Below are 24,597 nucleotides of genomic sequence, written 5' to 3'. Positions count from 1 at the left end.
GCCGCCGCACCGGGCCCGTCCCGGGACCAGCCCCGGCCCCGATCCCGACCCCAGCCCCAATCCCGGCCCCGATCCCGACCCCAGCCCCGATCCCGGCCCCAGCCGTGATCCCCAGCCCTGCCCCGATCCCGACCCCAGCCCCAATCCCGGCCCCAATCCCGACCCCGGCCCGGCTGAGCCGCCTCTCCGGTAATTTTCACCTTTATTGGGGTCGTGCCCACACAGCGCCCGGCACCCCCGGCCCCAGCACCGCCACCCCCGGCCAGCCCGGCCCCGAGCCTGGAACCGGCACCATGGAAAAGGAACCGGACCTGTCTGAGCGGCTCCGGGCAGCTGGAGCCGCCCTGCCCTGCTGCTGTGCCCATCACACATCCAGGGAACACCCAAATCCATCACAGGATCCTGCCACAAACCAGCTCCTGCAATCATCTCCCCCAGCAGCTGTGGGACCCAGGGGCATTCCCCATCCCAGGCAGGTGATGGGAATTTTGGCTGTCAGTAATCCCAGCTGAGCAGGGCAGGATTCTGCAGCATCACACCACAGAGAACATCCCGTTTGCAACCGCAACAGCAGCATCATCACAGCCACCTCAGGCTTTTGGAGCAGGTGAGTTTAAGCTCTGAGCAGAGCTCCCGGCCCACTGCAGGTCTGTGCCAGCACAGCCCGCTACGTCCAGGGGAGGAAGTTGCAGTGCAGGATCAGCCCCAGCAGCCAGTAGCCCAGGAAAAAGCCCAAGATGCTCTTGCTGAGGGGGGTAATCGATCGCCAGTTCAGCAGCAGCCTCACAACGGGGTTGTCCGAGGTCCCTTTCCCATGGGAACTGGGAGGTTTACCCAGGAGAGGCTTCCCAGAGGTTGGATTATCAGTCCCTGTGCTCCGGAGTAAAGGTTCGTGTTCCTGAAGCAGGTAAGCTGCGAACCAGTACAGGATGGGAGAGGAGGAGCCGAGGAACCGGGTCAGCACCTGGAGACAAGAGGGAGAGGAGAAATCACCCAAACTGCTGTGACTGTCACTGCCCCAGTCCCCAAGGAATCCCCTCCGTGTCCTACCTGCACGTGCATGCAGGAGAACCCGAACACCAGCAGGGCCGTGCTGTGCACCACGTACACGAAGACAGCGGGGCCACAAAATCCATCTCTTGCCTTTCCCTTCTCTTCACTCTTACTCCTCTCTAGACCAAGAGTCAGGCAGTGCCAGGGGTTTGTGCTGATGTAGGTCCAGGCAGCCCATGAGCCCAGAAGGGTGACGGGCAGAGCAAGCAGGAAATTCGGGATCTGCCTGAGCTCAAAGTACCTTAGAAAGCCCACGTTCCAGTAAGTATCTTGGATATAGGAATAGACCACAGGGAAGCGCTGGGAGCACCAGGGGGGCTTTTCCCCAGCCACGCCTGCCACACGATAGCCCTTGTCCCGTGCCAGCTGCAGCAGCGGCTCGGGAATGGCCTGACCCAGGTCCGTGCCAGGGCTGCAGAACCTCAGGTAGGCATAGTACTGAAGCAAAGCAAAAGGCAGGAAAATACCAGCACACGCCAGGGCTGCTGAAGATGCCAGGCTAAGGAGCTGCTTCCCCAGCCAGGGGAGCCTCCTTGGGGACGCCGATCCCAGCTGCAGCCGGAGGGCGAAGCGCTTGCCGCGGGCGTAGAGGACGAAGCCGGCGTTGACCAGCCCGTTGGCTCGGGCCCCAGAAGCCAAGGAGAAGAGCAGCGTGCTGAGCCAGCTGTGCCCCTGCTCCAGCTGCCACATGGCGCTGAAGGCCAGGAAGGCGAAGGCGCTCTCCGAGTAGGCGGCTGCCATGAACACGCCGGCGGGGCTGACGGAGAAGAGCAGGGCGGCCAGGAAGGCCTGGCGGGGCTGGCGCAGCACGGCCCGGCCCAGCCCCAGCAGGGCAGCGGCCGCCAGCGGGGCCAGCAGCGTGTTGAGCAGCGCGGCCGACAGCAGCAGGCGGCTGCGGGGCTGCAGCTGCGAGGCCCAGGGCAGCAGCCCGGCCAGGGCCCGCAGGCACAGCGGGAACAGCGGCAGGAAGGCGCAGTTGTGCTCCAGCAGGTAGCCACGCTCGGCGATGAACACGAAGTGCTCGGCGTCCCAGCGGCCCAGGCCGCCCAGCAGCCGCTCCACCAGCGCATCCCACGGGCCCTGCGAGACCGGCCTCGGTGGGGAGAAGGCGTCGGCGGCGTGATCTGGGATCAGCAGGTTAAACACGGCCTGGAAAACAACACAGCGCTGCAGGTTGGCAGAGCGCTCCGCTCCCGAGAGCTCAGACAAGGGGCCAGGCTGGCACCGAGGCCAGACCCACTCGGGGCTGTGTGAAAAGAAGCCCATGAGACTGTGAAAAGGTGCAAGCACAACCTTTTGGGGTTTTACATCCGAACAGAGTAACGGCACAGCCAGCATGAATCCCTGCAGAACTGGGCAGGGAAAGCTCCCCACCCACGGCTGGGCTCTGCTGGCTGTCACAACCAAGCTCCCCCATGCTCAGAGCAGGATGGCTCTGGAAATAACACTTGGGAGGAGCGCACAGGAGGAGATTATTGTTCCTTTTCTGTGCATAAACACACTTGGAGCCAAACCAGCAGCAGCAGTGTGAAAACACACCAAGTCACAAGGAAATCAATGCAGTTTTACTGAACAGCAACCTGCAAGTAAAACCCATAGCTGCAGACAGTCTGCTGGCTCTCCAGAGATGATTTCCCCATTGTGCAGAACCAGCTGATGGATCTCAGGGAGCAGCCCAGGAGCAGCAAACCCCAGCAGAGCCTCCCTGGCTGGAGGACAGACTTGCCTGCAGCAGCAGTGCCAGGGCCCGGCAGCGCAGGGCGAACCACACGACCTCTCGGAGCTGGGGGTCTGCCCTGCTCCACAGCTCCATCCCACACTTGGGAACTGCTGCAGGAGTCTCCGGTGCCAGGGGAATTCTCCTTCCAGTTTGGGAAACCTGGGCTGGTAAACACAGAGGACAAGGAAAGGGATTTCTGGCTTCAGCCTCATTTGTGAATTTTGCACCTTTATTTACTGTCAGGCATTTGAAAGGGTGCAAGTCTCTGCAAACAAGAAAGTCGCTTAGGGAAGAGATGGAAGGATCTGGGAGATGACACGAGACTTCTTTGACATTGTTCTTATTAAAAAAAAAATCCCTGACTTCTTAACCTTGGCCAAGACACTGGGGGAGAGAGGTTACGGTGTGTTCTGTGACCCCACTCCTCACCGGGCTGGAGTAAATCCCTGGAGCAGACAGGCTGCTCAGCGCCAGGGCTGTGCCAAGCATCCTCACACACATCCAGTGCCAATGCAGCAAAAGGGATTCCAGCCCCTCTTTCTTGGAAAGGAGACAGAATTCATGTGGACTCTGAGTGCAACCCCTGTGTAAGCAGTTGCTGAGTGGGGCTGCCAGGAGCTCCCTCCTCTCTCCTGCTCCCTGTTTGCCCCTGGGAAGCCAAGAATGGATTTACTCAGCTGGCTCCATGGCACCAGCTCTGCCAGAGCAGGGTGGAACTCATGCACACAGCTTCCCCCAGCACCAGCAGGACAGAAACTCTGCACCACTCCCCCCTCACCACCTGCAGTTTTGCAGTGTTTTGGCAAAGCTCCTGGCACTCTGCAGGTGCTGAGCCCACCCATCCACCCCTCCCTGCACACCTCGCCCGAGGGATTTAAACCCCTTGGTGCAGCCTCCCCAGCTCAGTGTCTGCGTGTCCTGGGTGCCGTGGTGGCCCAGCTCTGAACCCCTGGCCCCGGGAGGCAGGCAGGACTTTAAGATAAAACATTTCTTCCCTCGGCTCCCTGGCCACCAACTGCTTTTCAGTTCAAGAAACACACGGCCCACAGCTCTTGCTGGGTCCCAGTGGCACCACATCCTGCCCTTCTCTCTACTCCAGCACTTTGTAACACACAGAGATCCCCAAATCCATCACTCCACAACCTGAAACCACCGAGATTTCCCTGTACCACAGTCAAGAAAAAACCCTGCCAGGCTGAAACTGCATGAGAGGGCAGAGAGCAAATCATCAGCAAGGCAAAAACCAAGATCCAGACTGGCTCATTGACAACTCCAATCCCCAACCACAGGGTTTTGCTTCCTATTTAACCACAAAATAAAAGTTTTGGGGTTACTCCTATTCCCCTTGTGCTCCCCAGCACTCACAAAGCAACTAGTGGGAGGCACATTCTCCTGCATCACGAAGCTGTGACGTTATTTTAAGCGAGGGGACACTTCAACCCAGCTGTAAACTCTTCTAAAGCACATTCACAGCTGCAAATGCTATTAAAGCACAGCGGCAAAAATTGTCCCGGCACTTTAAATATAGTTTTTTCAAAAAGCAGAGAAAAAGCCTCGCCTGAATGTGCCAAGAGAGCTCAAAGCAAACAGCTTTAAAAAGCCTGTTCCTGTCACGACGCAGCACACCTTGTGACAGAGCAAAGCCTTCAAAAGAGCTGCAGCCCACAAGCCCCGTTTGGATCCAGAACACAGCGTCGGGAATGGCTCTGCCCCAAAAATCCTGTGGGAAAGAAATCCTGCACAAACGCAGAAAGGAGAGGGAGAGGCAGAAGGGCGTTAAAAATATTCCAGCAGAAAAAGATGCGAAGTCTTAATTAAAGATGTTTTTCTCTCTGGGTTCCGCGCTTCCCTCGGCTCTCAGCTGTGGATCAGAGTTTGGGAGCGGCGCTGGGAGCGGGATGTGAGCAGGGATGGAGCAGGGATGGAGCAGGGATGGAGCAGGGAAGGAGCAGGGACGGAGAAGGGACGGAGCAGGGAAGGAGCAGGGAAGGAGCAGGGAAGGAGCAGGGATGGAGCAGGGATGGAGCAGGGACGGAGCAGGGATGGAGCAGGGATGGAGCAGGGACGGAGCAGGGACGGAGCAGGGACGGAGCAGGGACGGAGCAGGGACGGAGCAGGGAAGGAGCAGGGAAGGAGCAGGGATGGAGCAGGGATGGAGCAGGGATGGAGCAGGGATGGAGCAGGGAAGGAGCAGGGAAGGAGCAGGGAAGGAGCAGGGAAGGAGCAGGGATGGAGCAGGGATGGAGCAGGGATGGAGCAGGGATGGAGCAGGGATGGAGCAGAGCCGGCACCGCCGGTGTGCGCAGCGGGCCCGGGACCAGCCGGTGGCAGCAGCCGCTCGCCACAGCGGCACCTGCAGCTCCCGGCGGCCAAGGAACCCTGCCCCAGCCTGAATCCCAGCAGTCTGGGCACCCCTGCTGCCTCTCCAGCCTGCTGTGACACCCAGCTCCAGGCGTGTTTTAGAACCTCTTCTAACCAGGCTGCCAAGGAAGGCAGCGGGGTTTTGGGAATCCTGTCTGCCTGGTGCTGTTTCTGGCCTGGGAGCTCTCGGCCATCTCTCCTGCCCGCTTCCAGAGGCCGCAGCTCCTTCCCTTGTGGAGTGTTTTTATCTCTTGCCCACGGGGGTGAACCAAACCCTCTCTGGGGCAGAAAGGAGCTGTGCCCGCCCTGCCCGAGGCTCGGCTGCAGCTCCAGCATGCCCCAGGGACGGGACAGCTGCCGCTGCTCCCGGCCGCTCCTGCGAGCCACAGCCGCTGCCCACACGGGCACCAAGGGCCGCGGAGCTGCCCCTCAGGACAGGCCGAGCTGGCGCCGTGCAGGGCCGGGGAGCACACAGGGCTGCTCCGCTGAGGGGCCGGGCACAGGAGGGTGCACGGGCCAGCCCGGCCCTGAGCACACGGAGCAGTCCCGGGGCTGTCTCCAGCCCCTCCGTTATCGCTGCTGCCGCCGGCGAGGCCGCACAGCGCTGCCGGGAGACACCAACCCCGCCCGACCCCGCCCGACCCCGCGCCTGCCGGGGGGGACCCCGGGGCGAGGCCTCCCGGCGGCTGGGGCGCTCCAGGCCTCACCGTGCGGCTCCCGCCGGTCCCGGGGCCGGGCGGAGGGCTGCGGGAACACCCCGGCTCCGATCCCGGTCCCGATCCCGGTCCCAGTCCCGGCCCCTGCCCCGGCTCCGATCCCGGTCCCGGTCCCGCTGCCGGGGCCGCAGCGCCCCCTTGCGGACGGGCGGAGGAGCAGAGCCCGCCCTCCCGGAGCGCGCGGCTCCCTGGCCCCGCCCCTTCACAGGCGCCACTTCCGGCCACGCCCCTTCCGGCGTCACGTGGCGGCGGCGCGCGCGTGTGGCGAAGGGGCGGGCGGCGCCATCTTTGTTGAGGGTGGGCGGGGGAGCGGGGCCCGGAGTGGGACCGGGATCGGGATCGGGATCGGGATCGGGATCAGGATCGGGATCAGGATCAGGCCCAGCCCAGCCCAGCGCTGCGCCCCGCCAGCGGCAGCAGCACAGGGACCTGAGGCGGGCAGGGCGGGCCCGCGGGAGCTGCGCCCTGCGGGGCTGTCGTGAGAGCACCGGCCCGGCTGTCCCCGGCCCCCACAGCCACCGCCAGCCCTCATCCCCAAGCCGAACGCAAATCCTTCGTGCTTTACACCCGAATCGTTCCATTCCTCGAGCTCGTTAAACGCCTCTCCGTGACCCGACCTCTCTGCTGTTGCGCATTTCTGCCAGCGAAGAAGAAAACTGAAGTTCACCCCAGGCCAGATCCCCGATTAAAACCTCTGGGGCTCTGCCCTGGGATGGAGAGAAACCATCGCGGGCTGCTGAGCCCTTGAGGAGACTCCCTGAGAGCTTTTAATCGGGCATCAGGGTGTGAACAACTCACATTTGCTTTGCTGGCAAAAAAATGGGGAACAGCAGAGTGATTTGGGTCCAAAAGGTGTTTTCGAGGAATTCCTTGAGTGGAAGGATTTGGGTACAAGGCATGAAGGGTTTGAGCTCCAGGCAGTGCCACTGCTCTGAGTTTACTCATTTCTCATCTCTGCCCTTTGTTTCCTGCTTTAGAAGTGCACAGGGGCTGTGCCTGTGCACACACAAGTGATGGAGAAACAGAATTACTCCCCTCGGATCAGCTGGGTGGGTAATTCTGCAAATTGGGTCCTCAGGAGCACTCCTGCCTCTCCTCTCCCTCCCAAACGTGGCATCCACTCCAGATCAAACCCACACAAGAAAAGCTGCTGATGTTACCTGCTTCCACTTCACTGCTGGCTCCTTTCTGTCCGGGAAAAGCAGCAGAACTTCCACATCCACTTCATCGGGTTTAACACAACTCCTGGAACACACAACTGAATTATCAGGGAATAATTTTTGCACTCAGCGTGGCAAAATGGCAGAGTCCAGCAGAATCCTGGGCTCACACTTGGTTCCCAGCATTTTCTGAAGCCAAGGAAGCCCAGCACCATTCCTGCCTTTCCAGCAATCCATTTGAAGGACTCTCCTGCCAGGAGGAGCTCCCACAATCCCTGCTGACAGACAAGACTTTTCAGGAAAAAGACTCTTTGATTTTGGCACAATCACTCCCAGGAATCTGAAGTTTGAGGAATGAAGGCTCTAGGAACTGAGAGCTCCTGAGGAGAGGACTGGGAAGATAAAAAAAGGGGAATTTTTGAACAAAAACGACGTTTGCCTTTAAAAAAAGCTGCTTTTTCTTTAATGGGCTCGGAGCAGTTCTAGCTACCCTACTTCCCAGAGAGGACAAAGCCTCGGGCTACATGAAATAGCCGCTTCCAAAGCTCGGGAAGCGTGCAGAGCCTCATCCAAGAGCCTGAACTCGGCCTGATTGCTGAAGGGCCTGGGAGCTCTGTCTGCTGGAAAGCCCCGGCCTCAGGAGGAAGTCAAGAATCCACCCCACGCTCCCAAGAAAATGTGAAAAATGCGAGGGGAAGGAAAATTTTCCATTTTACAGGGCTGGGAGGGAACTGCATCCCTTCCCAGCCAGGCCCTTCCCTCCCTGGCAGCCACAGCTTCACCTCACGCTGCAAATCCCAAGCCTGGGCAGCTCCAAAGGAAAAATTCCAGCAGGGAAAGCAGAGTCAGAGCAAGGAGCATCAGAGCTCCTGAGCAGGGCAAGGTCTTGGGCATCGCTGAACTGCCCTCCCTGTCCTGCCAATAAAAAAAACCCTTACAAACATCTTACCAAGATTTAATGTACATTTATTCTTAACACGTGGAACATATAGTATAAAGATTTCATACTGAATAAATGATATTCATTAAGCCAAAAAAGGAAAAAAGGGAGGAATTTACATCAAGTTTTTAGCTACATCGTCTGAAATACAAATATGCAGAATTCATCACTGAAAAATCTCAATTGTGTTTCTTCATCAGGAACTTCAACTGAACCTAGAACTTTTTCACACCTCGATTAGAAAGAAAACAAAAACAGGAAAAAATAAACTATAAGTTGATTGGCTGCTGAGACAGCAATGACTTTATACACAGAGACCTGTACAGCATCCTCCAGGGAGGGATGTCTGGCAAGAGATTAAATAATTGTGTCTCGCTTTTGCAGGTCATCAACTCGTTAACTCGTCATACTATAAAGGGGTGGGAGGGGACAAAACTGCGGGAGTCTCAGGGTATGTGCAATGTACAACGTCATATATATATACACACGTGGCAGCACTGGGCTGCAGCTAAAGGTTAAAACCAGTTCTAAGAGGTGATCTCAGGGTTATTCATACAATCAAGGAGGAAGAGAGAAAGAGGTCAGGGTGTTGTAGGTTCACACATTATACTTTGGGGGAAAAGCCTTTTTTTTCTCCTCAACATTAACTAAAAACATTTTTAAAAACTACAGCTTGCTGCTGATCCAGCGTTTTTTTCTTTTTTTTTTATCGATGTGAGACATTATTACAGTATGTTTACAGTTTAAGGTGTACAGTACATGGAGTTCTACACGCTACTGCACAGGCCTCCCTTGGACAAGGTCTGTTCACAACTGGTAACTTCTTGGTTCCTGCAAGATTGTGAATGTACAACAATAAACCACACAGAGTTCAGCAGTCACTTTTTGTCCTTCAGAGTTTACCATTAAAAACAGTTATGAAAGTGGTGCCTGTCAATGGGATAACACGGCAAGTCGTCTTTCCCCAAACTCACTGTAAACGACAGTAACTTTGGTTAAAATAAAAAAAAAGTCTTCTATGTAGACAGAACTTTTGTCTCCTTTAATAAGGGATTGAGGACAAATCTGAAGGGCAGGGAACGGGGAGAGGGGCCGGGGACATCTTTCCCCGAGGGAGAAGCAGGACAGCGCAGGGCAGACAGTGGATTCTGAGGTGGTTTTGCATAAATAAAGGGCAACAGTCAGTTTCTAAGTTCTCCACTCACGCACACGCACACGGGGGCTCGGATCCCACAGCTGTCATGACTGGCCAATTAAAAACAGTACATCACAAATAACTTGTGAAACCAAAGAGTTCATCAAAGGCGACACGGAGATGTCCAAGAGCCGCGACTCGTACAAGGTGAACTCCGAGTGGTTCTCGTCCACCTTGGCCAGGGCCAGCAGCGCACGGGCAGCGCGGCGCATCATGTCCACGCTGGTGGCCTCAAAGGGCGGGCTCTGCATGTGCATCAGCCCTGCCTGGCTCTGCTGGAACTGCGTGGCGGCCAGGCTGTCCTCCAGGAAGCCCAGCAGGTTGCCAATGCTGCCCTTCTGCACGGCAATGGCTCTGGCGGCCAGGCTGTCCCCCTGGGCCAGGTTGGCCAGCAGCACCACGGCCATCTCCCGGCACACCGGGTTCTTTCTGTCACTGAGGAACCTCACCATGGTGCTGTACAGCTTCTCCAGGCGGCTGAACGGGGGCGTGGCGAGGATCAAATCCACGTTGTTGTCCTGGATGCTGAGTTTGCTGAGTGTTTCCAAAACCAGTCTCTGGGGGGAGAGGACAGCGTTGGGTCCCAGTGTCGGAAAAGGATCCTGGGCCTCTGCCGAGGGACACACTGCCCAGTGGAGGAGTCCATCCAGGATAGGCAAACAGATGCTTTCTGGGTAAGGGGAGAGGTCCAGCTGCCCAGAAATGTTGGCCAACGTGACCAGTGTGTTTTCACGCAGCATCTCCAAACAGTCCCACCACCACTCCACCTTGTTGCAGCTCACCCCTTGGTCCTGCTCCTCCTCTTTCTCGTAGGTCAGGGGGGCCTGTTTGCGTTCTGGGTGCTTGTGGTGTAGGAGAATCAGTTTCCCTAGAATCAGCAGCAGCCCGGGGTGTTTGGACATTTCAAAGTCATTGCCCGGCACGAATGATAAACTCCTGATGATGTTGGAGACGCAGATGCAGCGCTTGGCCAGAGAGTCCTGCCAGTCCAGGAGGGTGCAGAGCGGCGTCTCGTCCTTACTGTGGGGCTCATCCTCCAGAATTTTTATATTTCTGTGGCTCTGAGCTGGACTGATGACAAAGGGAAACTTGCTGCTCTCCTTCGCCGTTTCCGAAGCTTTGACCTCTTCCTCCTCCCCTGCCAGGGATCCTGGGCGCGCCGAGAGCATGTCGTCCATGGTGGCAGTTATCCTCTTCTCCAAGGAGCCGTCGGGCGCAGGAGCCTCCCCTTCCCTGGGGCTCGGGTTGCTCTCGGCTGCTGAACGTTTCCTCAAGGCAGAGGAGCAGGAAGCTCGTTTGTGAGGCAAGGGCAGCTCGGTCTTGCTCTCGAAGTGTGTCTGGATGTGCTCGGTGGTGTCCCCGCCGCCGATGCGCCAGTGCAGGAGCCCGCTGTCGAACTCCTGCACCCGGCCCAGCTTGTCCGAGTAATCCACCACGAAGGGGTCGTTCTTCTGCACCACCTTCACTGGAAGCTTGTCGAATTTACTCACTAGCTTCTCCTCGCTGCTCTCTAGAGGTACTTTGTCCTTGCTCGAAAACGCAGCCTCCTCCTCTTCCTCATCCTCCTCTTCCTCCTCACAGTTCAGGCTCCGTGGCTCATCGTCCTCCTCCCCTTCTTCAGGGGAGGAAGCTGAAGATTTGCAGAACCTTTCGGGATCTAATAGTGTTCTTTGCCCTGGGTCTCCTACCTCGTATTCCTTCAGGATTCCAAAGATTTCGATCAGGCAGCGCCGGAAATATTCCACCAAGAGTTCCAGCAAGCCTGGCAGCTACAGGGGAGGAGCAGAACAGGAGAGAAGGAAGGAACAGCAATCAGAAAACAACTCAGGCCAACGCACGCAGGGCAGAGAGCTGAGGCAGTGCTGACAATTAAGGGTGCTTCTCCTGCTGGCAATAAATGGTGCACAAGAGAGGTTTTTGTCCTCTGAGAAAAGGGACAAAAGCAGACACCGGCTGTCAGCATCCAAACTGCCCCCCTGCACACACCCTGCGCTCTGGGCTGTTCCTCCCTGCAGGGAGAGCCTGTGCACACACACAGAGCACTCCCAGCTGCAGGAGCTGCTCGCTGCCACCTCGCTGACAGAAACCCCTGCAGCATCAGCACTTCAGAGACCTGCCCAGAGAGCATCTGCACCCACCTGGCTGAGGTTGAAGGTCATTATGCTGTTGTCATCATAAAGCAGGATGTTTATGGTATCTAAGGCCCACGTACTTTCAGCCAGCAGCCCCGACTTCAGAGACATCATCACTCTCCAGGCTTCAGGAGTTCCTGTAACACAAACACACGACACTTCCAGCTCCTGCAGTTTCAAAACAAAAAGGAGACACCTGATACTGCTTTTTGGACCTGTGAAGAGCAGAGCCTGGTTAAGATGACGTACAGGCCGTGTCTACCACCAACCTGCCCGCAGGCAATGCCAGGATAAGGGCTCAGAACACAATTAACCTGCAAAAATGTGTTTGATTTTTTAAAAAGTTTCCCCTTACCGATATCTTTTGCCGTCAGCCGCCTCCTCTGCTTGAGCACAGGTTGCGTGGCTTCCACGGAGCCCGGCGGGAAGGTGATGTCCCGTCGGATCATGGGAGGCTGGACAGCTGCTGGTGCGATGTGCGAGGCAGGCACGGGCGGCCCCGCCTTCTGCATCTTCATCCCCGAGTGCAGGAACGGGGATTTGCTGGGAGAAGTGCGGTTCTCCAGAGGTCTGGGCAGAGGTGCTGGGCTGGATACCTGAGGAATGTGATTCTGCATGCTGGGGGGGGTCTGGTAGTTGGACTGGGGGGGCCTGGTCATGGGGGGCACGGGGGCGGAGGGGCCGTAGGGAGGTTGCCGGTTCCCGTGGGAAGGCCACGGTCCCTCGTGGTTGACCCTCTGGTCTGAATGCAGGATTTCATCCGTTCGAGTGACCCCGTGGTAGGCAGGGCCCTGGGGCGCCGCGCCCGAGCTCTGCCGGTTGGGGTAACTGCCGTAGCCCAGCTCGTTCCTGCCCTGCCACAGGGCCCCTTGCTGGGGACCCTCCGGGGCCGGCTGGATGGGGCCCCCCATCATCTGCGGGGGGATGTTCTGCTGGGCTCCGGCGCCGGCCGAGACCCGCTCCCTGCCGAACTGGAAGGGGAACTGGCTCTGGCCGGCGCGGCGCTCGGCGGGGTAGGTGCTGCCGTACTGGTTGTACAGGTCCTGCTGCGGCGACGGCTGCGCCGGCGGCTGCTGGCTGGGCTGCTGCGGCTGCGCCGGGGGCAGCTGCTGCTGCGGCTGGCCCTGCCCTGAGCTGTAGGGAACGTTGTAGAGCTCGCCCTCGTGCCGCTTGGCGGGGAGGCCGTAGCTGCCGTCCATCGGCCGCTTGTAGTTCTGCGGGAACAGAAAGGCATGGAGCGGGTCAGGGGGGCGGGAATGTGGGGTGGTTCCGCTGGAAGGGAGGCACTGGAATCGCCCTCCCTGGAGCTCTCCGAGCCTGGCACGTGGAGCTCTGCTCCGGGCGAGGAGCTGGTGATCGCTCACACTCTGCACTCGCTGATCCCAGAGGTCTTTTCCAACCCCGGTGATTCCATGAAACAAAGAAGCCAAATGTCTGGGCAGAGTCCCCAGAGCCAGAGGATCTGCCCCACGGCACAGCCTGGGAGAGGCTGTGTCTCCTTGCTGGCCGTATCCCATGTGAAAGTTGGATCACTTGCTCCATTTCACAAGCCAAGGCCAATTCCTTGTGGCTGCCCGGGGAGTTTCCCTGTGGATTCCACAAGGATGCCTCGGGGCCAGAAGTCTGCCCACAGAAAGGACTTCCCTGCAGAAAAGGCTCAGCTCTACTCTGCATTCACCACAAACCAGACCAGACACTGGCACTTGCTTCCTTCCACATCCAGGAATTTTATCAGATCCTATTTCTCTCGCATTTCCCAGGTTTCTGATGAAGTATCAGACAAAATGCATTAAAAACTCTTGTACTTCCTGCTTCCTCCTTTCCTGTGCATTTCAAAACACGTTGCTGAAAGGAGCAAGAAGGCTTCTCACCCCTAATTCTTTTAAGTGCCAATGGAGAAAACAGCCAATTGCTGAGCCCAAATTAAAATCCAGGATCTCTCTTGGCTCCCAGGTCTGAGCTGTAGCTGCTGTGGAGGCTATTCAGACACTCCATGGTCATAACTGGCTTCAGATGGAGCTCTAGGGCTTCAAAGATGACAAGTTCCAGAGTAACTCAAACTCTTGGCTCCGAGCCCCGCGGCTCTGGTTGCAGAGCCAAACTGCAGAGCAGTTGGAATTATTCTTAGCACAGCTCAGTGAGTGCCCTCTCTATACTCTCCTAAACCATAGGACTTAAAATTATCAGGAAAACATTATGGGTCCTGGCATGGATACAGAGAGCAAGCCGTATGTGAGGATTATGAAAGGGACACACGTTCATTCAAACTGTCCTGAAACAAACCTGATGGGTTTGGGAACAGCAAGGAGGAGGAGGCAGCAGGGCAATGGAGTCTGAGGCCTCTGGCTGCAGGATGAGAAAGACCAAACAAATCCCTTGGTTTGTGCAGAACAATCCACCTGAAACAGCTCTCCTGAACCATCCAGGCCTCACTCTGAAGTCATCACTTGGACCAGAAGTGTTACAGACACAGGATGGGATTCAGAAAGTTCCAGAGGGACAGAGCAGCCCAGTAAAGCTCCCTGACCTTCTGCTGCCTGACAGTGTGCAAACCACACAACCTACATTCTCAGAACACTCTTCTTTCTGTTAACACAGCACTGGGAACGTTAATTAAAACTTTTTAAAATTGTTTTCAAATGGGAAAAAAGGTCTCCTGTATAAAATCAGGTTGGACAGGGCTAGGAGCACCCTGGAAATGCATCCCTGCTCCTGGCAGGGGGTAGCACTGGATGGGCTTCAAGGTCCCTTCACCCAAGCCAGTGTGTGGTTCTGTGATGAGGTACCTAATTCTTCCCATTCATAAAGCAAACGCACAGCCCAGAGAGTTTTCATCTCCCCCTCCTGACAAACAGCACAGATAAAACTCTCAGCTGAGCCAGTCAGGATCTCTGGGATCACCCACCTGCTGCTGCTGCTGATACATGGTGGTTTGCTGGCTGGGGAAGGGGCTGCCCGAGGATGTGCCTTGAGTGGAGAATTGATTGCCATAGGAATCATGTCTGGAGAAGAAAGAGATGTGTCAGTGTGACTGTGACGGGCTCAGAGCCCTGGCTGGGGCCAGAAGCCCCTGGCACAGACCTTTGCTGCTGCTGCTGCTGCTGGGGGTAGCGGCTGGGCGAGTACATGCCCGACTCGGGCGTGGAGGGCAGGATGCTGGGCTGGGGGGTCCCGCTGCCCAGGCTGCCCTCGGCTCCCATCCCGGGCTCCGTCCTGCGTGGAGACAGAAAAACCCCTCAGGATCCCTGACCAGCACGGGGGGAACAGCACAGGGGAACAGCACAGGGGATCAGCACAGGGGATCAGCACAGGGGGATCAGCACAGGGGAACAGCACGGGGGGAACAGCACGGGGGGAACAGCACAGGGGGAACAGTACAGGGGGAACAGCACACGGGGAACAGCACATGGGGAACAGCACAGGGGAACAGCACAGGGGGAACAGCACAGGGGGAACAGCACAGGGTGACCAGCACACGGGGAACAGCACAGGGGAACAGCACAGGGGAACAGCACAGGGGAACAGCACAGGGGGAACAGCACGGGGGAACAGCACAGGGGAACAGCACGGGGGGAACAGCACGGGGGGAACAGTACAGGGTGACCAGCACACGGGGAACAGCACAGGGGAACAGCACAGGGGGAACAGCACAGGGGGAACAGCACAGATGACCAGCACAGGGTGACCAGCACAGGGTGACCAGCACAGATGACCAGCACAGGGTGACCAGCACAGGGTGACCAGCACAGGGTGACCAGCACAGATGACCAGCACAGAGTGACCAGCACAGGGTGACCAGCACAGGTGACCAGCACAGGTGACCAGCACAGCATGGCCAGCACAGGGTGACCAGCACAGGGTGACCAGCACAGGGTGACCAGCACAGCGTGGCCAGCCCAGGGCAGCACCCACCTGACTCGGTCGTAGGGCGCTCCGTAGGAGTAGTGCTGCCGCTGGCCCATGGCCATGTTGCCCATGCCGGGGCCGGCGGTGCGGTTGTAAGGGTCACCCATGCCACTGTTGGGGCCCTGCCCTGAGGACATGAAGGGATCGCTTCCTGGAGCTGCAACAGAGAAAGAACCACTCAACACAACCGCCTCTGCCTTAGGAAGAGGCCTCTGAGGCTCGGGGGTGGGCTGCAGCACGTTCCAGCACAGCCAGGCAGGGCTGAGGGCTCCAGGAGAGGATGATCCCTCACCTTTCCTCATACTGCTGTAAGGATCTTTATTTGGCTCGTAAGACATGCGACCCATCATGTCAGAGGTATTCATGCTGGGCTGGTACCCTGGATTTGGAGTCATGGAGTTCCGTTTCTGGAACGTGGGATCACTGCTGTCCGCAAAGGCGTCCTGAAGGCCCACGGAGTTACTCCTGTTCCAAAAAAACCCCACAAAGACCACATTACAGAGGTCCTCAGGGTACTCACATGCTCCCTCTCGGGTGCTGCCATCCCCTCCAAGGGCCACAGTCAAGAGAAACTGCCCTCCCACAACTCTGTCCTCAGACCCAGCTCCAACATCAAAGAATATTCACACACAGTGATGCTGTCAGCCATGAAGGGAGGAGAAAAGCGATGAAGTCCCACCAAAACAGGTCCCCAAGGCCCCAACATCTACAGCAATGACCCAGAGCTGACCCCACCCCAGCAGGGGTTCCATCCATACCTGATGCCTGGCAAAGGGGGCATCTGACTGTGTGGCGTCGATGCTGGAGTTGGTGGCTTCAGGTCTCCTCCTTCTGCCATGGAGCTGCTGGTGGACTGAGGTGTCTGGGGGCCCTGCATGGAGCCTGACCCCGCTGCAAGAGGAGCAATGTGGGGTGAGCAGCTTTGCACCCCATGGATGCAACCCTGAACCTGCCAGAACATCAGCCTCGAGAACAGAGAGTGCTTTGAGGAAGAGACAGATGAAATATGGCCAGAAAAGCATGAGGAGCTCAACAGTTCAAGGACAGGCTGGGCCAGGCTCCCCCAGAAGAAGCTGAAGATGAGAGGTTGCTCATCTTTTCCACACCGTGGCCCCATGTGGTGCTCCCCAAGTTATCCTGTCAGAGGCTAAAGCTCTGTGGCACCACGTGGCAGGGATTTGTGGCTTCCTGCCAAGTGACAATCCTGGTGTGCCTGTCACATCCCCCCCAGGCCGCTTGAACCTTGTCCTGGGAGTCTCAGCAGCTCCCCAGTGATGGAAACCTCGGCTGAAGCCACCAAGTAACTCTGAACGAGGCTCCTCCGCCTGCTCTGCCCTTCCAGAGCAGCCAATTCACCAGTGAAGCACCACTCCCAGGGATTCCTGGAACAGGGAATGCCAGAGATGCCGGATCTTTCACTGGAAGACAAAACCCGTCCAGCAGGTTCCCTGCAAGTCCCAGCCTCGGAGCTTTCTGCTCCACTGAGCTTTGAGCAAACCCCGTGTGTGATCCAGCTGTGCTGGAGCTGCAGCAGCTCTCCCCCGGCCTGGGATCACTGTGACAGCCTCAGCTCAGGTTCAGCCGCTCCTCGCAGCTGGCAGGAGCTGAACTCTTAATTAATGTTTCCATTAGTTCCGTCCCCAGCACCCGATATCCCTCAGCTCCAGTCCTGCTGCTTGATGAGTCATTTCAGCTATTCATTAAAATCCTCCGAGGTCACGGCCAGGCCATGTTTGTTTACACCCCACCTTCCTGGCACCCTGTGCTCTGCTCTGCTCTCCCTCCTGGCCTGGGCAGCTCTGGGAGCTCCTGGCAGTTTCATTCACAGCCCGGCCCTGCCAGCCCAGCCCCGCTGCTTCCCCCAGGAATTCTGCTCTGGCACTGCTGGCACGGCAGGAAGAGGCCCCAGGACATTCCCTGTGACATTCCCTGAGACATTCCCTGTGACATTCCCTGAGACATTCCCTGAGACATTCCCTGAGACATTCCCTGTGACATTCCCTGAGACATTCCCTGTGACATTCCCTGAGACATTCCCTGAGACATTCCCTGTGACATTCCCTGAGACATTCCCTGAGACATTCCCTGTGACATTCCCTGAGACATTCCCTGTGACATTCCCTGTGACATTCCCTGAGACATTCCCTGAGACATTCCCTGTGACATTCCCTGTGACATTCCCTGTGACATTCCCTGAGACATTCCCTGAGACATTCCCTGTGACATTCCCTGAGACATTCCCTGTGACATTCCCTGAGACATTCCCTGCCTTGCTGCCATTTGTCCCCCCCTCCTGCCATCCCTCCCACGCACAAACCCACATGGATCTGGAGCAGGGCCAGCTCCACGCTCTGGGAACTCAAAGCCAAGGTTCCCCCCCCCGGGGACTCTGCCAGAGGGAAACTCCCGGTGTCCAGCAGGGAATTCCCAGTTCCTCCAGCCCTGATCTCTGGGAACACCTCTGGGTGCTGAGGGATGTGAAGGGCAGGCCTGGGAAGCTGTGGCAACAGGAGCTGCAGCTCTGCAGCCTCGGGAAGGGGAGGATGGGGTGGCACGGTGCAATCCTCCCCGCTCCCAGGGCTCTGCAGGGGTTAATTCAGAACAGGCTGAAATGAAGAGTGAAATGCCAACAGGTTGTGAGGTGTGCAGGGAGAGCAAACCACGTCTGTGGGACAGCACAGCCCTTCAGCCAAATGAGGAAACGGCTCCAAAATGTCCCCCTGTTGTCCACAGGTTCCCAAACAGGGAATTTATTCCTGTCCAGGTGATTCCCTGGGGTCAGGATGTGTGGGGCCGGGAAGAGCAGCATCCAGCAGGACTCCACACTCCCCAGGGCTCTGCAGCCTGGAGCTGGGCTGACAGAGCAACTTCTGTCCTGCCCTACACGCCCAGGGCCGCAGAGGAAGAAAAGGAAAGTGAAAGAGGAGCAGGGACACGCTGAGTGATTCAGCATAAAGCACCAGAGCCACCAGCCAGGCTTCAGTGCTGCCTCTGCACATTCCCAGCCCTGGGAGCCTGGAGCGGGGAGAGAGCCCTGTCACAGCAGGACCCAAACCTGCACAGTTTGGGGAAAGAGCCCTGCAAATTCCTTTGAACTTCCTGAAGCAGGAGCTCAGCCCAGAAAGCAGAGCCAGGCCCTGCACAAACACCACGTGAGCTAAAACAAAACAAAAACTGATGTGGCACCTAACCCGCTCTGACACACACCTAGAGCTACAGCAAGCCTCCAGTGGCTTCCTAAAACTCTCTCAGCTCTCTCCAAATAAACTCCAAATGCTCTCAACATCTTTGTTCCACTGCCTCAGGGGGGCAAGAAAGAGGCTTTGGGAAGAAAGTGGGGTTAGATTTGTGGTTTAGTTCGAGCAGAACTCAGACCCCACTTTGGACAGGGGTTTGGTCTCATGGCACAAAAGCCACTTTATCTTGCAGAACACAGCAAGGCTGAAGCTCTGCTGGGGCAGGTTTCCTGACCAGTGACAGGACATGATTTAGTTCTTTACAAAACCCCCCCTGCAGCTGAAAGGAGAGAGAAATGTGGTGCCCAGCAGAGCACTGGGAGAAGCCCAGTGTCACTGAAGGGCTCAGCAGGGCTGGGACACAACTGCACTGTAGTCAACAGAAGTTCATTATTCCACTCCTCGGGAGCCAGACAAAGATGGTGCCAGGTTTCAGATCCAAAAAAGGCTTTTTTTTTTTTTTTTTGCAAACATTATAGGAACTTCAAAGCAGACCAAGTTTTTATTTCACCTACATGAGCAGGCTCCTGACCAGAAAAAGCATCTGAAGTTTTTTAGTTATAAGACAAACTGGAAAACTCAAGCTTAAAGAAGAGTTGGCAAATTCAGCAGCAATTCAAGCAATGAAGTCAATGCAAATGAGACAGAAAGGATCAGACTTTCCAAAGACTAAAAAGTACAACGTGCATGGCTGGCCTGGATGTCTTTTCTTTTTTTTGTTTAACAAATCTGAATTGAGAATTATGCTGAAATATTCAGAAACAGGAGCATCCCATCAAATCTGAAACAACAGCAAGGGTTCATTTTAAAGGGCTCAGTTCCTGAAGCACCCAGCCTGTTGTAAGCCTCCAGTGCTCTGTCACAGAGCCTCAAATCCTCCCTGGCCCCTGCTGGGGGAGCAGGAATTCCTGAGGAAGGTGAGTGCACAGCCACATCCAGCCTTGCCACTGGCACAGTCCAAACCAGCACAGCTTTGGCAGAGGGCTCCCAAAGAGGAGCAGTAACAAGGGCTGCTGCTGGAATCACCTTGCAGGGAAGCTCCAGAGCTCTCCCCACACATTCTCAGCAGGCAGAGATGCAGCAGCAAGCACAGAGGGTGTGTGTGGGTGTGGGTGTGTGGGTGTGGGTGTCTGTGCACGTTTTTAGGTTTTCCTTTTTCTCAAGCTCAGTCCAGAGCTGAACTATCCCAAGAAGCTCAACTCACTCCCAGTTTTGTCCTTTCCCACATCACCAGAGCGTTTTCATTCCACACAGCCACAGGACAGGAGGGGCTTTTGTGGCAGCTTGGACCAGCCTGGCCCACACACAGCACCAGAGACCCTCCTGCTCACACATCCACTGCACACCCCAAAGCAGGCTCTGGCCTCACCTGGAGATGGAGGTTGGATCTTGGTCTGGGACTTCTTTGAATCAGCAGCTGCAAAGATGTCTGGAGGGGGGTCCTCGCCCCTCTCGATCTTGCACTCGAAGGCGTACAGACACTGGATGTACTGCTTCTTCAGCGAGCTGGCCGCGCTGCTCGATGTGCCCACGTTCAGGTTGGTGGCCAGCTCACGCCACTTCTTGTTTTTGTTGACCTGCACAACCAAACAGGAGTCTCTGAACTCCAAATCCCAGCTGTACCTCCTCCGAGAGGAGCTCAGCCCGTCCCAGCTCGCACAAAGGGTGCAGTGAGGGCTGAGCAGAGCAGCCCCAAAACCACTGAACTCCCTTCTTCACCTACAGAAAACTTTTCAGATTTATAGGGACAGACTGCAAATCAAATTAGTCACGAGGTCAGCTGACAGCCAGGTGCAAAGACAAAGACAGTGTCACCAATCTTTGCACTGGACAAAGCAGGGAACAAGGGCTTGGATTGGATCTGGCCACAGACTGTTCTCACCCAGACAAAGGGAGAGCAGACATCTGGCTCACTTAGAGGGCCCTGGGTTCTATTTACAGAAACAAATCAGAGATAAAATGTGGCTGAATGGAAATTCATGGCTCACATCTGGCCAGAGAGCTGATTTTTGTGCTGTGGGCAGCTGTGTCCCCTGGCTGGGGTCACTGACCTGAGTCAACCCCCCGATCTCCTTGACGGAGATGTAGAGCCTGTACAGGTCCAGGGGCTTCCTGCCCACGGCTGGCAGGTTGGTCATGCCCATGGCCTTCTCCTCGGTGAAGGCCAGGTAACGATCCACCCACAGCTTCCTCTCGGGCTCCCCGCCCAGCTCATACAGTTTGGTGATCTTCTCGTTGGTTGTGGTAGAGGAACTGGACTTCTGGGAGAAGGAAAGAGAGATCAGGACTGAGCAGCACAACAGCAGCTCCTCCGTGTCCCAGGTGGCATCCCAGCCCTGCTCCTCCCCAGGCCCCTCATGCTGCCCCTGTCTCTTGTGTCTTTCACCACCTGGAGCAGAGGCAGAGATGGCTCTGGCATTCCAAATCCTTATTTAAATACGAGCTCCTGAACTAGACATGTTCCTCAAACCTGCTGATGTTCCAGGTGAACCCCAGACCCAAAACTGAGTGTGTTCATGGCTCATGGGATGATCCTTCCACAGCACAGAGCAGGACAGAGCAGCCCTGATTTGTGGCCAAGAGCCCTCAAGTCCTCTTTTGCCATAAAAAGAGAGGCAGATGCCAGAGACAGGAGCAGAAGTGAGAGAGCTCCTGGATCTGCTTGCTGCTGGCACAGGGATCAAACCTGCTGAGCATCTGTTTTCCTTCAGGTAGAAAAGGAGACCAGGGGCTCAGAAACTGCTTTTTTTGGTGGTTCTTTTGAAACTGGTAGCAGCAATGCAAAGAAAAACACTCCCTGAAGAACTTGTTTGCCTCCCTCTTCTGGCTTTAATACAGGATTAGTGAGAGGTTTGTTTGTGAAACAACTGCAACACTTTAGTTACCACGTCCCAGCTGAGAGCTAACTCGCTCCAGGCCCACTCCACCAACAAACTCAGGTTTGTTTACGCTGCTTTTGGCAGTTTCACTGTGGCAGGTAATAATTCCTAATACTGAATTTGTTTTCCAGGTGAAATCCACGACTCCCATAGGACTGGGAAACGCTCCCCTCCATTTCTCACACTGTTCAATCCAAGCCAACACACAGCACATGGCTTTATTTCCCTGGATGCTGAAGAGGATGGGAGTCAATAAAAACAAAACCCAGAACATTTTACCTTTGACTTGGATTCTGCTTTGGGCGTCCCATCTGCCTTGTTGTTCATTTTAGTTGCAGGTGTTAATTTGACATCCCCGAGTCCCATCATTTCAGGGCTTGCTGCCATCCCTGGGAAATGAAAGGAATCTTTAAAAACACTGATTTTCCTCCCAGTGCAATGAAATGAGTGTAATCCTGAAGCTCTGGCTTACCTGCAGAGTTGTTGGCCATGTTTCCCCCCATGGGGTAGGGTGGGCCCTGGGGGTTTATCATGCCAGCCATGCTGTTAATCCCCTGCCCGTAAGGAGGTCCAGTGCCCATCATTCCCCCCTGATTCATGTTGGGATAACCAGGAGGCCTGGAGGAAGAAACAGACACTTACTCCACATATTAAGCACTAGGATATTGCCTTCTGAGGAAGCAGCTTTGCTAAAAGAAACCTAAAAAGGACATGGAGAAGTCACTTGCCCCAAACCATTTTTCCAAGGGAAGAACAACGATCAGGTGCTCTTGTAAAGCTCAGTACCCAGAGCCCAAGTCACGCTCAGGAGAAAAGAGGATGCAAACCCTTTGGCAAGTGGGACTTGATCTCTGGACATTTTCACCCTTCATCTTGTTCTACATCCACAAACTGAGCCTCATTTCAGTTGTTAAATTGCCTTTAGCCTGCAGCCCTGGGCAGTGGAGTGAGAATACAGGATTTACAATCATGGAATGTCCTGGGTTGGAAGCAGTGTTTCCCAGGTACTGCAACCTTCCCACACAACTCTGGCTCCAGCTTCTTCCTTCAAGGGACAGCCATGGGTGCCTTTATTGGGGATTGGGAAGTTGGCAGCCACAGGTAAAAGCAGGAGGTTGCAGGAGCAGCCCTCAGGTGAAGATAAAGAGCAGTGTCCAGTCGAACAAATATATCCAGCAGTTCTGGGGGAACCCAATTTAAGAGCATGTTCATGGCTCCCATGGTATTCTGGTAGGCCACACACACCTACCCTGAAATGGGCAATAAGGGAAAATACCACCACAGAAAACAGTTCAAAGTTCAGAGCTGAATTCCAGCTCCTTTCCCACAGCTGCTCATCAAGGCCCTAAAAGGAAGAAGCTCCTCACACTGGACAAGCAATGCCTTGGATCACACACAGCTGGGTGGCTGCTGGGTTTAGGGGCTGCAGCGTCTCCAAGGCACCCAGGGAACGGAAGACCAGAGAGCAAAATGCAAAAACAACTGAAGGGATCTCAGAATTAAGTAATTTCACCTATAAACATGAAAAAATTCCCTAAGCGTGTCATAAATTATGTACAGAGCGCTGGAATGGTTTGGGTTGGACAGATCCTAAAGAAAGAAAGATCCTGTTCTACCCCTGCCATGGCAGGGCCACCTCCCACCATCCCAGGCTGCTCCCAGCCCCTTCCAGCCTGGCCTTGGGCACTGCTGGGGATGGGGCAGCCACAGCTGCTCTGGGCATCCCAACACACAGGCTTTCCTCTCTTCCTTTGTAACACTGGAGAATCAACCCTCCAGGAAGGAAAAAAAACCCTTCAGGAAGGAAAAAATTCCTCCAGGAAGGAAAAAAAACCCTTCAGGAAGGAAAAAAAACCTCCAGGAAGGAAAAAAACACCCTCCCAGGAAGCACAAAATCCCTCCAGGAAGGAAAAAAACCCTCCAGGAAGGAAAAAACACCCTCCAGGGAAGAGAAAATCCCTCCGGGAAGGACGAAGACCCTCTAGGAAGGACAAAAACCCTCCAGGAAGGACAAAATCCCTCCAGGAAGGATGAAGATCCCTCCAGGAAGGACAAAATCCCTCCAGGAAGGAGAAAACCCCACCCCAGAAGGTTCTCTGAGCGTTGCCCCCAGCCTCCCTACCTGTTCTGGATGGAGTTGGCGGCGGCGTGCATGGCGGCGGCGGCGGCCTCCTGCGCCTTGCGGTTCATGCCGGCGGGCGGGGGGCACATGCCGCTGCCCACCTGGGGGGGCATGCTGCCCATGTTGGGGCCGTAGGGCCGGCTGCCCATGGCTGCGTGGCCCATCCTGCCCGGGGGCAGCCCGCTGTACGGGGGCACCCCGCTCTGCCCGTGCAGCTGCCCGCCCGCGCCCAGCGGGTTGATGCTGCCCCCCATGCCCGGGCTGGGGTAGCTGGCGTTGGACATGGCGTTGTAGTTGGGCTGCCTGGGGTAACCTCCTGGGGAGGGGAACACACACGGGGCATCACTCAAACAGGGAGGTTTTATGAATCACCATCAAAAAATCTGCTATCAGCAAATATTTAAAGATCGCTAACGGAGATGAGGGGGAGTGTTCGCACCTCAACACAAAGTCAAAGCACTTGGATATAAGCCACGTAAAATGTGTTTTGACACAGCCAAGTAACAACATCGATTCAGGAGCTGCCTGAAACTCTCCCAAACCTCAGCCCAGCACAGAGAGCTAAATGGTCCAGGACAGGATAGAAAATCCCACGTTAACCCTTCCCAAAACACAACCCACTAATTCCTAAATGAGGAGGAAGATTCCTGCTTTTAGAATTACAGCTATCCCTGAAAGCAACACATTCCATCAATCTCAACAGAGGCAAAGCTCTGGCTGGTATCACCCACAGATTAAGAGGGGACAACTCAAAACATTTATCATGGAATCATGGATTGGTTTGGAAGGGACCCTCAAGACCATCCCATGGGCAGGGTCACCTTCCACTGTCCCAGCTTGCCCCAACAAGCCTTGAACACCCAGGGATGGGGCAGCCACAGCTTCTCTGGGCAACCTGTGTCCCCAGCACGACACCAGGACAGAGAGAGGCCTTCTGTGGCTCAGTTCCCACCTTGAGGTCCGTACTGCCCGCCCTGGGGTCCGTAGCTCCCCATGGAGTTCTGCTGGTAGGGCCCCATGCCGGCGTGCATCTGTGCTCCCGAGGACTGCCGGGGGGATAAGGCTGAGCCGGGCTGGGGGGAGCTGTACTGGGGCATCTGCGGGTTCCTCTGCAGGTACCCTGCACACCAGGAGGGAGAAAATGGTTACTGCAAAGCCTCTGGAGCTGCCACTGCAC

General features: G+C 56.1%; 2 protein-coding genes across 5 annotated transcripts in view; both read right to left on the bottom strand.

Moving 5' to 3' along the window:
- Positions 1-185: 185 nt before the first annotated feature.
- On the bottom strand, positions 186-6,005 carry PIGV (phosphatidylinositol glycan anchor biosynthesis class V). Of its 3 annotated transcripts, XM_086863365.1 has the most exons (5): positions 5,842-6,005; positions 4,400-4,509; positions 2,780-2,937; positions 1,051-2,202; positions 186-964 (listed from the first exon to the last, which is right to left on the bottom strand). In XM_086863365.1, exons 3-5 carry the CDS (start codon positions 2,864-2,866, stop codon positions 668-670), a joined length of 1,536 nt encoding a protein of 511 aa, XP_086719491.1. In that variant the 5' UTR covers positions 2,867-2,937; positions 4,400-4,509; positions 5,842-6,005; the 3' UTR covers positions 186-667. The 3 variants fall into 3 exon arrangements, with proteins under 3 accessions (XP_086719491.1, XP_086719492.1, XP_086719489.1); XM_086863366.1 differs by lacking the exon at positions 4,400-4,509; XM_086863363.1 differs by lacking the exons at positions 2,780-2,937; positions 4,400-4,509; positions 5,842-6,005 and having other exon boundaries at positions 1,051-2,472.
- Positions 6,006-7,955: 1,950 nt separating this feature from the next.
- The window catches only part of ARID1A (AT-rich interaction domain 1A), a 53,167-nt gene continuing 36,525 nt past the window's right edge, over positions 7,956-24,597 (bottom strand). Inside the window, exons 7-20 of one of the 2 annotated variants that reach the window (XM_086863357.1) lie at positions 24,373-24,540; positions 23,421-23,736; positions 21,771-21,916; positions 21,578-21,687; positions 20,471-20,677; positions 19,789-19,996; positions 15,942-16,074; positions 15,476-15,648; positions 15,190-15,340; positions 14,359-14,490; positions 14,183-14,279; positions 11,633-12,491; positions 11,284-11,414; positions 7,956-10,914 (exon numbers count right to left, since the gene is read on the bottom strand). In XM_086863357.1, the coding sequence (XP_086719483.1) occupies positions 9,190-10,914; positions 11,284-11,414; positions 11,633-12,491; positions 14,183-14,279; positions 14,359-14,490; positions 15,190-15,340; positions 15,476-15,648; positions 15,942-16,074; positions 19,789-19,996; positions 20,471-20,677; positions 21,578-21,687; positions 21,771-21,916; positions 23,421-23,736; positions 24,373-24,540 (4,556 nt within the window). In that variant the 3' untranslated portion in view covers positions 7,956-9,189. Of the gene's footprint in view, positions 10,915-11,283; positions 11,415-11,632; positions 12,492-14,182; positions 14,280-14,358; positions 14,491-15,189; positions 15,341-15,475; positions 15,649-15,941; positions 16,075-19,788; positions 19,997-20,470; positions 20,681-21,577; positions 21,688-21,770; positions 21,917-23,420; positions 23,737-24,372; positions 24,541-24,597 lie in introns of both variants that reach the window. The other variant, XM_086863356.1, reaches the window with a different exon arrangement.

Source organism: Cyanistes caeruleus, chromosome 26 (genome assembly GCF_971803275.1).
Source record: "Cyanistes caeruleus chromosome 26, bCyaCae1.hap1.1, whole genome shotgun sequence".
Taxonomy (NCBI): domain Eukaryota; kingdom Metazoa; phylum Chordata; class Aves; order Passeriformes; family Paridae; genus Cyanistes; species Cyanistes caeruleus.
The sequence above is the reverse complement of the archived record's forward strand: the minus strand, read 5'-3'. Positions and strand labels throughout refer to the sequence as shown.